Source organism: Tachypleus tridentatus, unplaced genomic scaffold (genome assembly GCF_004210375.1).
Source record: "Tachypleus tridentatus isolate NWPU-2018 unplaced genomic scaffold, ASM421037v1 Hic_cluster_2, whole genome shotgun sequence".
NCBI classification, from domain to species: domain Eukaryota; kingdom Metazoa; phylum Arthropoda; class Merostomata; order Xiphosura; family Limulidae; genus Tachypleus; species Tachypleus tridentatus.
Window position 1 is genome coordinate 45,908,431 of NW_027467782.1, and position 14,097 is coordinate 45,922,527.

Below are 14,097 nucleotides of genomic sequence, written 5' to 3' on the forward strand. Positions count from 1 at the left end.
TTACCAAGATACACTTGAACAATGTTACTTATCTTTTGTTCTCACTCACACATTTAGGACAAATAATTTCATCAACATTGATTGAAATGCCTTAAATGAAGCAATTTAAATTTTAAAATCGCATCACATATGTGTGTGTTTGTCTGAAAGTTTTCAACCCAAGAGAGCTCTGTGGGTCGAAAGAAAATGCGCATAGCGAGAATTGGACCATCCTTTCTTTAAGAGTTGCACACTATGGTAGAACTAACAGATATTTGTTGTTGTTTTTCTTTCAGTTGGGCGACCTCCCAAGATATCTCACATTAAATATATTAACACTTATAGCCAACAGTAAGTTAAACTATAATGCAGCCAAGTACAGTAAATACGTTTTGATACTGAAAACAGCACCGACACGTGCCGTACAAAGATTGGTTCAAACATTTTGAAATTAGTTGTGCTAGACCACCTAACAAAATCTTCGAAAATATTCCCTAGTCTCATCGGTAATATGAGGAATACATAAAAAACAACAACAAAAAAAAACACTGTAAACAGGACCTGAATCAACTCGAAGGAAACGACACAATGGCTGAACGGCTGTGAAGGTTATCCATTTGAAAACGGGTGTCATCCGCAGAACCTCTTGGGTAATCTGTGAAAAGAACACACAAAACAACGTTCTAATTGTTTCAAGAATTCTAACACATTATTGTAATATACATTTCCATTCTGCAACGAAACTCATATATTATGTTGTAGTGATACGTGTTTGGTCAATGGCTGTTACATCAACAATATTAAAGAAGTCCACACGTCGTTAATGACTCCCAGTGACACGTGTATTGTCATTAATGCTACAACAACTATATTAAAGAAGTCCACACGGTGTTAATGGTTTCCATTGCAAGTGTTTGGTTAATGACTGTTACAACAACAGTAGTGAAGAAGTTCTTAGGTTATAATGATTTCTGTTAAGTCTTCTGGTAACGGACTAACATAAATTAATAAAGTAATTAGAAATGTTACATATAAATTAATCGTGTAGTTAAAACTGTCAAAATTCTTAACCAGTACTCTAAAAACAATATACATGTATATAATGCAGTGGTACCTCGGTTCTCGAACTTAATCCGTTCCAGAAGGCTGTTCGAAAACTGAATCAATTTTTCCCATAAGAAATACTGTAAATTAAATTAATCTGTTATAGACCCCCAAAATTACGCATTATGAAAAATTTTAAGTAAAATATTGTTTATTTATACCTGTATAATAATACTTACATGCATAAAGTCAACCACAAAAACTATAAACACAATAAAAAAAACAATAAATGAAAATTTAACTGCACTTTACCTGTGCTGAGGAGAGCTGATGGTGTAAGTGAAAAGTGGTGAGAAACGTGGAGAGTAGGAGGGTTATTATTGTTTGAAGGGAGTCACCCTCCATAAAACGTCAGGTAACTCTACTTCTGGGGTTCTTTATCTTTTCTGTCTCTTTGCTACAACCTGCTTGAGACTCACTGGACCTATTTCTCACTAGAAACTTGTATAATGAGGTTTGTTTCTGCCTGAATTTTAAAATGTTTCTGAAGTAAGACACGGCATTGTCATTGAAAAGGTTTATGCTACGGTTTGCTGCAGCTTTGTCATGGTGAAATTTTTCCACAAAACTTTGTAACTCTCCCCATTTTCCACACATTTCCTTGATTAGTGAACTAGGAACATCCTCCCTTCCCTCCTCCTCATCTGAAGACACTTCCTCAGTTGCCTTCTGTTGCTGCTCCTTCTGAAGCTCTTGGAGTTCTTCCATGGTGAACTCAGTGTTGTGGCCTTCCACCAACTCCTCCACATTATCACCACTCACATTCAAGCCCATACACTTGTCTAGTGAGACAATATCCTCGATAACAGGCTCAGCCTCAAAGCCTTCAAAGTCTCTATCTGCTACTGAGTTTGGCCACAATTTCTTCCAAGCTGAGTTCATGGTCCTCAAAGACATTTCCCTCCAAGCCTTGTCTGTGATCCTCAAGCAATGGAGGATATTAAAGTGATTTTTCCAGAACGCTCTGAGGGTTAACTCTGTGTCAGAGGTCACGTCAAAGCACCTTTGAAATAGTGCTTTGGTGTAGAGTTTCTTAAAGTTCGATATGACCTGCTGGTCCATGGGCTGAATGAGAGGAGTCGTGTTAGGGGGCAAGAGCTTCACTGTAATGAAACTGTTCTCCTCCACCAACCCGTCCTCCAAGCCTGATGGGTAAGCAGGTGCATTGCCCATCACAAAAAAGGCCTTGAGTGGCAACTGTTTTTCCGTGAGGTAATTCTTTACACTTGGGGCAAACACTTCATGGACCCACTCCATAAAAAATTGCCTGGTTACCCATGCTTTACTATTAGCCCTCCACATGACATTTAGTTTACATTTCAGGACATTATTTTTCTTAAAAACCCTCAGGTTCTCAGAATGGTACACAAGCAAAGGCTTAAGTTTTAAGTCCCCACTTGCATTACTACATAACAATAGAGTTAGCCTGTCCTTCACTGGCTTGTGTCCTAGCAATAACTTCTCCTCCTTGGTGATGTAGGTCCTCTTTGGCATTTTCTTCCAAAAGAGACCTGTCTCATCACAGTTGAACACTTGTTTGGGAATAAAACCCTCAACTTCTACATAGTCCTTAAATTCCCTAACAAATTTATCAGCAGCGTCTTTGTTAGAATGAGCACCCTCCCCATGTCTCACGAAGCTATGTATGTCACTTCTCTTCCTAAATTTTTCAAACCACCCCGAACTAGCCTTAAAGACATCACTTGTATCAGCACTCGTTCCAGAGGTGTTTTTCAAGAGATCAACATGCAACTGCTTTGCTTTCTCACAAGTGATGGTCTCAGAAACGCTATCATTAGCTAACTGTTTTCGTTTACCCAAATCAACAACAGTTTTTCTACCTCTTCCATTGTTTGTGATCTTTGTTCAGTAAGCATTGTCACTCCTTTTGGAACATCAGCTCCTTTGATGACCTCTTTATTTTTCAGTATGGTGCAGACTTCACCATACCAAACTGTGTAGCAAGGTCAGACACGCAAACACCACTCTCATACTTCGCTGTGAGATCTTTTGTCACCTCTACTGTGGTTCTAACAACTTTTCTTTTGGTTTGCTGCTTTATTATCCTTCTTTGACCCCATGGTGACTTATTTAATCAGAATATTTAGAAAAACAACCAAAAGAAAAACGAGAACGTTCACATCAGATTTTAGCGGGGGTGTCGACTGAGCGACAGGTGCGGGTAAAATGTTTTGGGCAAGCTTGGCGTGGGCCGAAAATTAACGAAGGGTCGTTCGGGTTATTTCGGGGGTTCGGGCCACGACAGTTTAGTTCGATAACCGAAACATTTGTTTTCTCAAACAATATGTTCGAAAACCGAATTGTTCGAGAAGGGAGTCGTTCGAGAACCGAAGTACCACTGTATATATAATAATATATGTTATTAAAATTAGAATTATTTATGAGAATTTTAGTTCACAACTTAAATACAGCTTAAGATATTTAGATGCTCCCTCTTTCTCGCGAGATGAAATACTGTTACAATAATATGACGTTATTTATTTACTTTAAAAAAAATAGGTTAAATATAAACATTAAATTTGTTAAGAAGATACGTCAAAAGTCTGGTGTGTCACAGTGATTACATTACATTTGTTAAGAAGATACGTCAAAAGTCTGGTGTGTCACAGTGATTACATTACATTTGTTACGAAGATACGTCAAAAAGTCTGGTGTGTCACAGTGATTACATTACATTTGTTAAGAAGATACGTCAAAAAGTCTGGTGTGTCACAGTGATTGCGAATTAATTTTGTATTCTACGAACTAACAATAAATAATATTTTTTACACGTAATTTTTAAATAATAAGGTATTAATATTATTGAAGGATATTTAAAGTTTTGTTCGATAGACAATTTACTTAGTCAGGTTATATGCTGTTCCAGTCGCGTTTGTAAAACAAACAAACAATAAAAATATATTACATATTTCATTATTCACTACACTTCACGTAAAAATGTGAATGTCGTTAAAATTGGCACAAAAGTCGAAAACAGCTTACAATATTATTGTAAAGAAAGTATCTAACCGAATAATGTTAACTGTTGTTTTCTTATTGTCAGCTTTAGAGTTAATATATCTTCGGCTAAAATAAAACGTTTTATATTTTACCAAAATGAAATGTTGCCGTCTCTAAACTTGGGTTGGTGGGGAAGGCGATTTGGCATTGGACTGCGAACGTATAGTATTCATGTCTTTCAGAACGTATGCAGAAGAGTGTGGTCCTTCAACCTGGTTGGTTACCGCTGTTCCCGGTCCGTTGACACTACATTCTGCCCTTTTCTAATAACAAGAAAAATATATATATAATAGGTAAGCTGTGTTTCAGAAGGTAATTACATTTAAAATAAAGAATCGATTACTTATTATGTTTCAATAAGGCACTTGTTTGTTTTATGTCGAGCAGAAAGCGGTAATAAAACACGACTTTTGGCGCCTAAGCCTTCAGACTTCCGTTGAACGACTGCGTGGCGTCAGACAACCGTTTGAATGATAACTGTTCAAAATTTATTAACAAGGAAGTAATTTCAGGTTTTCTTTCGAAAACTACACCAATGTTTTACAAAATTTCTTGTAGACAATAAATTTATCGAATCAGGTTAATTAAGTGTTATCCTATAGCTGTGACAGCGAACCTATGGCACGCGAAAACTTTTGCTAGCACGAGGCATGAAGTGCCGCCTCTTGATTCTTTAAACCCTAACGCTAACCCGTAATAAATAAATATATACAATGATTATCATTATTGCCAAATACAGCAATGAATGATTTATTTTCCAACCCGCAATGAGAAATGTTCACAGGAAATGTCTCACGCCCTCTTGACGCCAGCTTTGCAGTCAGTAGAAACAGAGTAAAATATAGAATATTAAACATGGAAACAAACATAACAAAACAGCTAATAAAAGATATTTTTCATATAAATTCCTTTTCGCATGTCTTGATGAGAACGTCATCAGCTAGACTAGCCATTACTGCTTGATTTTGTAGGGCTGATGAAATCTGCGAAGAACTGTTTAACTTGATAACGTTGCCTAAACATACCACAGGGCTGAAACATATAAGGCAATAGTAAACGAATTATCCAATCGACAGGTTGACCTCCCAAAAATAGTTTCCATGACAACTAATGGTGCATGACTGGTAAAAAAGCTGGTTTTGTAAATTTGTTTACAAAATATGTTGGACATCCACTAGTAGGTTTTCATTGTATTATATTCGAGAAGGCTTTGTGTGCAAAAGCTAGCCTTAACCTGTTCAGTGTCGTGGACGAGATAACTCGTCCAAGCCGATCGGTAACACAGTGCCACGGACGAGTTAATTCGTTCTCAATAATACCTAACTTTAACGCTAGATGTCAGCACCATTTGACCTACTTACAAATTTTTCCACTTTCGATCCAAAATGGCGTCACAAAAAGTTACAAAATGAAGAAGCATTAGAGTTGTATTGTAGCAGCTGAAATACTTGGCAGTCAACAGGTTAAGGAGCTTGAAAAGTGATGGAAACTGTAACCAAGGTAGTTAATTTTATTACTGCGCATGTTTTGAAAAAAAATCAGAATTTTCTAACAGAGGAGTATCATGTGTACACAGGACCACTTATGTACAACAATGTTCATTGGCTAAGTAGAGGTTCTGTCCTTAACGATTTGAATGTTTAGATGAAATTCGTCTGTTTTTCACAAATGAAAAATTTTCTTGTCAAGAATTATCTGATGTATGGATTTGTAAGTTGATGTTGCTTACAGATTTCTCCTCACATTTAAATGACTTGAACACCAAATTACAGGGATCTGGCGAAACACTTGATGCTACGTTTGATAACATAAAAGCTTTTGAAATAAAACTGAATTTTTTAAAGCGTGATGTTTACAAAGGCACTTTTAAATATTTACCAAACCTAAAAACACACATGACAGATCTTGAAATTCATGAGAAAATATACATTCAGAGCAAATACAATTTTCAAGTATCATTAATTCAACTTTTGAACAATTTTCTTTAAGATTTAATAAGATTTGAAGAAAACTGTAAAATTCATAAACTGAATTTGAAAATGTTACGGTGGACTGACTTGGATACTTGAAATGGAACTGATTGATTACAAATCAGTTCAATTTGGAGACAGAAACTTGTCGACTTAAGAGCTGAACTAGAAAATATCGAAATAGATCGATTAGTGACTGGAATAATACAGAAAATGAGGCTCTGAAACTCTGATTCTATTCCTGAAACTTCTGAGTCTCTGAAAAATGTCAGTATTAACAGTATTTTCATCAACATATTTATATGAGTCGTTATTTTCAGTGATGAACTTTGTAAAGTGTAATTATAGGAACAGACATGATGATAAAACTAGTGCTACATGTATAGCTCTCAAACAACCAAACACAAGCCTGATATAAAATATCTGTCATCATCTGTGCACCAGCTAAAGTCTCACTTAGAGTAAAATATGTTTATTTTACTTTCATTGTTTTTATTTTTTATATGACATAATATGAACCAATGTTTATCATTTCACAAAATGTTTTCTCTCAACAATAAAACAATGAATAAACGTAAATGGCCAGGTGGGTTAAGGCGTTCTACTCGTAATCTGAGGGTCGCGGGTTCGAATCCCCGTCACACGATACTTGCTCGTCCTTTCAGCCGTGAGGGCGTTATTATATTACGAACAGTCCTACTATTCATTGGTAAAAGAGTAGCCCAAGAGTTGGTGGTGGGTGATGATGACTAGCTGCCTTCCCTCTAGTCTTACACTGCTAAATTAGGGACGGCTAGCACAGATAGCTTTAGCTTTGGGAAATTCAAAACAAACAAACAAACAATAAACGTAAATAAGCAAGAGGACTCATTTTTCCTTAAAATAAGTCCACGATTATTGTCAGTAATATGTTAATATTATTTCTTGTGAATTACTAAACTTATTAATAATATCAAACTCCTAAAGCTATTTAATTTAAAATAATTCAGAATCATAATAAATGATAATCTGCTACTAAAATTACCATGGACACGCGAGAGAATCTTTAAGAAGATTATCTCCAATTTGGACACACACGATCTGTAAAAGGTTCGCCATCCTTGTCCTCTAGACTGTTTTAATTTCACTGACTCACCAAATGTTTTAAAACAGAGATAAACATAAACATATTAACTTTAAGAAATGTCGAAACAAAAATAGTTGAAGTAATCAATATTAACGTAGAATGCCCCCCACGTGACATAAGCGGCAAGCATCTCTGAGGGCTTACAACGCTAAAATCGAGTTTCAATATCCGTGGTGGACATTGCACAGATATCCCATTGTATAGTTTTGTGCTTAGCTATAAATATACAAAATGTAACTTAAAAAGGGAAAAATTACTGGAAAGCTTCCACTTCTTACAATAAATATTACTTCGGAAATAGATACATGAACATTTAGCCAGTAATGATAGAGCTTCTATTGTTACATAACCATATGATAACACTACGGAAATATCCATATTTTATTCGTGAAATAGCTACCTTACGTTTCGCTGAAAATTATAGTTACTGTAAAACATTCTCGTCTTTTAAATTCTTGTTAAAAATTCATCTTGATTGCCATACATACGATAAAAGTTTAAGTATTTGTGTATCACAATGTGCGTTTCTACTCTAATCACGTTAGACAAATGTTAAACCCATTTAGAAACTCAGTGTAAAGAAAAATACAACCTTGTTTCGTTTTTTGGAGAAAAAAATCGCGTGCTATTAATTAAACTTTGACCTATGTGGAATTTAAGCTTCGTGTTTGAAAATTTAAATCAGTTGAGAAAAACAGAAAATAGAATGTGTTAATATATTAATTTAAAATAATTCTTTAAGTTTCAATAACCTTCCAAAAATACTCCAAAACAAAGAGAGAAAAACGTTTAAGTGACTGAAATACCATTTGTCTGATTTCTCCTTTTGAGGATCCTTCTGTATTGGTTGAGGATTCGGGATGTTCTTTCATTGGACTACGAAGAACCTCCTGACTGCCAGAGGGCGTTACTAAAATATTAATTAATGCGAACTTCAAAGTACAACACTTCACAAATATGTCCCTATTTATGCTTTTCTTAAAAGACTCAGACGAGATTTGTTTAATGATCTGGACTAAAGGTTTAAGCCTGATATTTTTCAACGTACAGAAACTAGTTCATAGTTACCACCTTGATTAATAACTAGTGAGAAATTTACGAAAGATTGTGGAAGGCAGGCTAACTGACGTCGAATCACGTGATCCGCTCAGATCGGTAAAATAATGAACGGCCCAGCAAGAATTTTAACGTTATGACGAGAAACCCACTTGAAGTAAAAATGTATTCTTAAGATGGCTGGTATGGGTATTGAAACTTTAATTAAAATAAAGTACAGAACAACATTTTGACCTTCTTAGGTCATCGTCAGGTTAACAAAGAGTTTGTTTGTTTGTTTTGAATTTCGCGCAAAGCTATTGAGGGCTATCTGCACTAGCCGTCCCTAATTTAGCAGTGTAAGACTAGAGGAAGGCAGCTAGTCATCACTACCCACCGTCAACTCTTGGGCCACTCTTTTACCAACGAATAGTGGGGTTCACCGTCACATTATAACGACCCCACGGCTAAAAGGGCAAGCATGTTTTGGTGCTAAGGGATTCGAAACCGCGATCCTCAGATTACGAGTCGAACGCCTTAACCCACCTGGCCATGCCGGGCCATTAACAAAGAGAGTTCGAATCTCCGTCACAACAAACATGCTCGCCCATTCAGCCGTGGGGACGTTGTAATGTGACGGTCAACCCCACTATTCGTTGGTAAAAGAGTGGCCCAAGAGTTGACGGTGGATGGTGATGACTAGCTGCCTTCCCTCTAGTCTTACACTGCTAAATTAGGGACGGCTAGCGCAGATAGCCCTCGTGTAGCTTTGCGCAAAATTCAAAACAAAGAGAGTTTGCGGCTTACTTACTACTTGTACCAGCCGTCTCGAGAAGACGTATGTGTTTATTTATTAGAAAACCTGCCAGAACTATCAAAACAAGACCGACATCTAATCCAGAAGAAAATCTACAATAACTTTAAATTTTAAAGGTAAAATTAAAACCGAGAATAGTAAACCATACATCTACAGCAAAACTTCATAATTTCTTCTAACTTTCAAAATACACTTACCTGAACGAGGGGAAGGATGTGAACGTTGAGAATAGTTGCTCGCGCTCGGCCTTCTGGACACGGGCACGTGCAGACTTAAGTGGCTGGAACGTTTGCTGTTACTTTTACGTTTCTTTCCCAGTTTAATGTGCATCAGTCGTGGATGGGGAGAGTTGAAAATAGTTCTCTGGTTACGAAACCTGGCCCTGTCAAAATATGTAAGTACGTGTTTAGCGTCTGGCCCTGTCAAAATATGTGAGTACGTGTTTAGTGTCTGGCCCTGTCAAAATATGTAAGTACGTGTTTAGCGTCTGGCCCTGTCAAAATATGTGAGTACGTGTTTAGTGTCTGGTCCCTGTCAAAATATGTAAGTACGTGTTGAGTGTCTGGTCCTGTCAAAATATGTAAGTACGTGTTTAGTGTCTGGTCCCTGTCAAAATATGTAAGTACGTGTTTAGCGTCTGGCCCTGTCAAAATATGTGAGTACGTGTTTAGTGTCTGGCCCTGTCAAAATATGTGGTACGTGTTTAGCGTCTGGCCCTGTCAAAATATGTGAGTACGTGTTTAGTGTCTGGTCTGTCAAAATATGTAAGTACGTGCTGAGGTCTGGTCCTATCAAAATATGTAAGTACGTGTTTAGTGTCTGGCCCTGTCAAAATATGTGAGTACGTGCTGAAACCTGGTCCTGTCAAAATATGTGAGTACGTGTTTAGTGTCTGGCCCTGTCAAAATATGTAAGTACGTGTTTAGCGTCTGGCCCTGTCAAAATATGTGAGTACGTGTTTAGTGTCTGGCCCTGTCAAAATATGCGAGTACGTGCTGAGTGTCTGGCCCTGTCAAAATATGTGAGTACGTGTTGAGTGTCTGGTCCCATCAAAATATGTAAGTACGTGTTGAGTGTCTGGTCATGTCAAAACATGTGAGTACGTGTTGAGTGTCAATCACAGCTAAACTTTAAATAACCACATCGAATCTTATGTAAAACAAGAAGGACATTTTTTTACAACGCTATAAACCGGGTTTTGATACCCGTAGTGAGCAGAGGACAGATAGTGCACTGTGTAACTTTATGTTTAATTTCAAACAATCATAGGTTCGTCATTTCTTCACAGATTTGAAATCTAATTACAATTTTGGAGTTCGGAGATCAAGTCACTTGGATTGTTGTGTTTGACCACGCTTAAGGTCTCACAGAGAGGGATGATTAAAGTAAATTAATCTATGATAACTTTATATTTTGTCTTATTAGCTGTATTTTTGGCCCCATCAATAACAAGCGTGGGCGCGAGTCAATGTGAATATACGTCATCACTCATCGGGACCTTTACCAGCCTACCCTCTAATTAAAATTATTTTAAAGACCATTAAAATAAATTAATTTATGAGACCTTGGGCCAAATATATCAACGGAAATGGATTGAATTTCTGAGTCCAAAATTAGATCTCAAATACGTCAAGGCATGACAAAGCTTCGCTTCTTCTTTTGGGTATTTGGCAAAGCTACACGATGGCTATCTGCGCTAGCCGTCCCTAATTTAGCAGTGTAAGACCAGATGGAAGGCAGCTAGCCATCACCGTTAAATCTTTTATCAACGAATAGTGGGATTGGCCGTCACGTTACAACGCCCCACGGCTAAAAGGTTGAGCATGTTTGGTGTGACGGGGATTCGAACCCGAGACCTTTAGATTATGAGTCGAGTGCCTTAACCACCTGGCCATGTGAGTCCGAAAAGTTTGTACTCATAAAAACAAAACACAAAACAAAAAAATTCAGAGCCATTCTATAAGTCACGGCTAAAACCGTCTACTCTAATTCTGCCTAAAATAATTTAAAATGCCGCGGCTGTTGAGTGTTCCCTGTTGTTTTATAAACCCAGACATGACAGATGTTTGTGTGATGGGACAGCAGTAAGTGTACAACCTTACAATGCTCATATCCGGAGTGCGATTCTCCCATGATTTTTCTCTGAAACAAACAAATTAAAAAAACATAACTTTTTTTTGTATATTGCTATAAACCCGGCTTATAACGTCATAAGTCCACAAACTAACTGCCGATTCACTGAGGGTCTTGTGACACTTTAAGACATTAGAAAAGAAAACTAAATCAACCAATGAAAACAAGAAACGTGATATACAATAATTAATATCTTCTCGATACTGTCTTTCAGGCCTAAAGTTCAACACACCCGAACTTTAGCGTTTTGCTATTTTGACGTCAACAGTCCAGTTGGTCTAGTTATTAAGTTATAAAATAAAAATATATTTCCGGCTAAAAGCGACCTGAAAACAACTTATTAATTGATAAAACGGCGACCTTTCTGTAAGACAATTAAAAATAAAAGTTACTTGTTTTGTATCATTTAGCTGTCCACCGCGGAGAATCGAGCCTCCGATTTTAGCGTTGTAAATCCGTATATCTACTTACCGCTCTCAACGGGGACAGGTAGATGGGTTGTCTTAACTATAATACACTTGCCTGCTGAACAGCTGTAAAGCGACACACATTCCGATGAACATAATCCCTAGAACAACGATAATAGGTATCATTGTCCTGGTTTCTATCCCTTCACTTGTCGACCATTCTTCGTCGGATATTCCTCTTGTGTCCAAGCGATCATCTACGAACGGAGAGGAAATACAGCCAATGCTTTAGAAAAATGGACACTTGGAAGTAAAGTGAATTATCTGAATAGAAATCTTTAAAGTGGTTGTCATACACAACTGTTTTAATTTTAAATAAATATATATATATCCAAAATGCAACTGTAATTTTATTTAAGGCAAAGTACCTACGGCTATCTGTCGCCGTCCCTAATTTTAAATGATAGGCTAGAGGGAAGGCATATCGTCAACAGCACCTTCCGTCAATTGTTGTGCTACCGAATTGTCGGTGTGGTTTTGGATTTTGAATTTCGCGCAAAGCTACACGAGGGCTACCTGCGCTAGCCGTCCCTAATTTAAAAGTGTACGACAAGAGGGAAGGAAGCTGGTCATCAACTCTTTGGCTACTCTTTTACCAACGAATATTGGGATTGGCCGTCACGTTATAACGTCCCTACGGCTGAAATGTTGAGTGTATTTGGGGTGATGTGGATTCGAACCCGCGACCCTTGGATTAGGGTCGAGCGCCCTAACCATCTGGCCATGTCCGACCCATAATAGTGGGACTTGATAATCACGTTTATAACACTTCCAATGTGCGGAGTTCGAGGGCTTTTGTTGGTTTTTTTTTTTCTCGCATTAACTGGAAGCTAGTGATGCTGTATACAAACACCAACCTTTATTCATGTTTTAAATGAATTTGAAGCGTTCTAGATTCAGTAACTAATAATATAAGATTCTGTTGTTGATTTCGCCGTGCAAAGCTACACAACGACTTATCTGCACACTGTACATCACGAGGAATCGAGCCCCGGATGCTAGCAATTTAAGCACGTAAACTGTTAATTTATACCTTCATAATTAAACACAGATTAATTCCAGTCATTATTGTAGTAACAAGTTATAAAATGGGAACCAGAAAGATGTTACTTGTTACAAAGACAGCTCAACACGTGGTAATGTTACAAATATACCTTTGAAAACAACAACAAAAGGAATTGCTGATGTTCCGCAGTGCTTGTTGTTGTTTCGTCATCAGGGAATCTTTTGTCTTCTTGTCAATATATTTTCTTCGTTTAAAACGTAATGAACGTAATTGTCAGCTTTACAGCCTAACGAAAAACGCTTTGCAAGTTTCTCTATTTTGAGTTTAATATAAAGTTCATCCAAGTTAAACTATTTAATTCACTGAAAAAAAAAGGCCGTTTTGGACCATATTACATTCAAGACCAGGTTGATTATTGCTCAGCTAAACCAACCGTTTTTCTGAAACTGTACTAAACCTAGGATTCAAAAGAAGCCAGACATTAACACAATAAATCTAAGAATCACGACTCCAAAAACTCTGGGCATTAAACGCAAGGGCTTAAGGCGTTCGACTTGTAATCTGAGGGTCGCGGGTTCGAATCCCCGTCGACCAAACATGCTCACCCTTTCAAACGTCGAACATTATAAGTGACGGCCATTCCCACTATTCGTCGGTATAAGAGTAGTCCAAGAATTGGCGGTGGGTGGTGATGTCTAGCTGCCTTCCCTCTAGTCTTACACTGCTAAATTAGGGACGGCTAGCGCAGGTAGCCCTAGTGTAGCTTTGCGAGAAATCCAAAAGCAAACAAACAAGTTAAACGCAAATGTTCATAACGTAATAACTGTTCCAAATACACAAAAGAGGCTTAGTTCTAACTTAGATACACACAAATATATATATATATGACATTGGTTTAATTAATAGAACGAATATTTACGAAGTACCTGAAATGCATGATGAAACATTTACATTCTGGAATAGCGTGAAGTTATCCCGACATGCGCATGCTCCGTTCTTGCATAATGAATGCATGTCATTTACCTCACACTCCCGGTCACTGACGCATGACTTGCTGAGTTCTTTGACTGAAATAAAAGGAAGTAAAAACGTTTTTTTCAGATACAAATAAACGACATAATGAATAGTGTTACCTTACCTTCAATATTGAAAAATATCTAAGTATCAAATGGTGAAATATAAGTGGAAGCTAGATGTCATAATGTCATAGACATAGGAATCAGAGCGCGAGGGGATTCAACCCACATGTGTACGCCTAGTACGGGCAAGTTAATATATGTTAATAATTTTAAGGTTGCCGTACACTAAATGTTAGTGCGTTATCACGTATAGTTGAGGGCTTGTTCCCATTGAAGTCGCTAAATATCACATTTTCTGGAAGACATACACCCTGATACGAATAGAATTACCACATTCAGGTTTCGTATGCACTAAATAGT

At 37.3% G+C, this 14,097-nt stretch overlaps 1 protein-coding gene across 1 annotated transcript; it reads right to left on the minus strand.

Annotated features, from left to right (window-relative positions):
* Nucleotides 1–503: 503 nt before the first annotated feature.
* Nucleotides 504–13,720, minus strand: LOC143243152 (uncharacterized). The gene is made up of 6 exons (XM_076486939.1): nucleotides 13,585–13,720; nucleotides 11,708–11,849; nucleotides 9,250–9,434; nucleotides 8,007–8,110; nucleotides 4,197–4,367; nucleotides 504–634 (listed from the first exon to the last, which is right to left on the minus strand). The coding sequence occupies exons 1-5, from the start codon at nucleotides 13,670–13,672 to the stop codon at nucleotides 4,218–4,220; spliced, it is 669 nt and encodes a 222-aa protein (XP_076343054.1). The 5' UTR covers nucleotides 13,673–13,720; the 3' UTR covers nucleotides 504–634; nucleotides 4,197–4,217.
* Nucleotides 13,721–14,097: the final 377 nt, after the last annotated feature.

What these genes read in the sequence shown, in the direction of transcription:
- LOC143243152 (XM_076486939.1), bottom strand. Translation starts at nt 13,672, where the DNA reads ATGCATTCATTATGCAAGAACGGAGCATGCGCATGTCGGGATAACTTC. An exon ending in TGTTTCATCATGCATTTCAG is followed by an intron (nt 11,850 to 13,584) that starts GTACTTCGTAAA and finishes CTCCGTTCGTAG; the next exon opens with ATGATCGCTTGGACACAAGA. An exon ending in AAGGAGAAATCAGACAAATG is followed by an intron (nt 4,368 to 8,006) that starts GTATTTCAGTCA and finishes TCTTGTTATTAG; the next exon opens with AAAAGGGCAGAATGTAGTGT.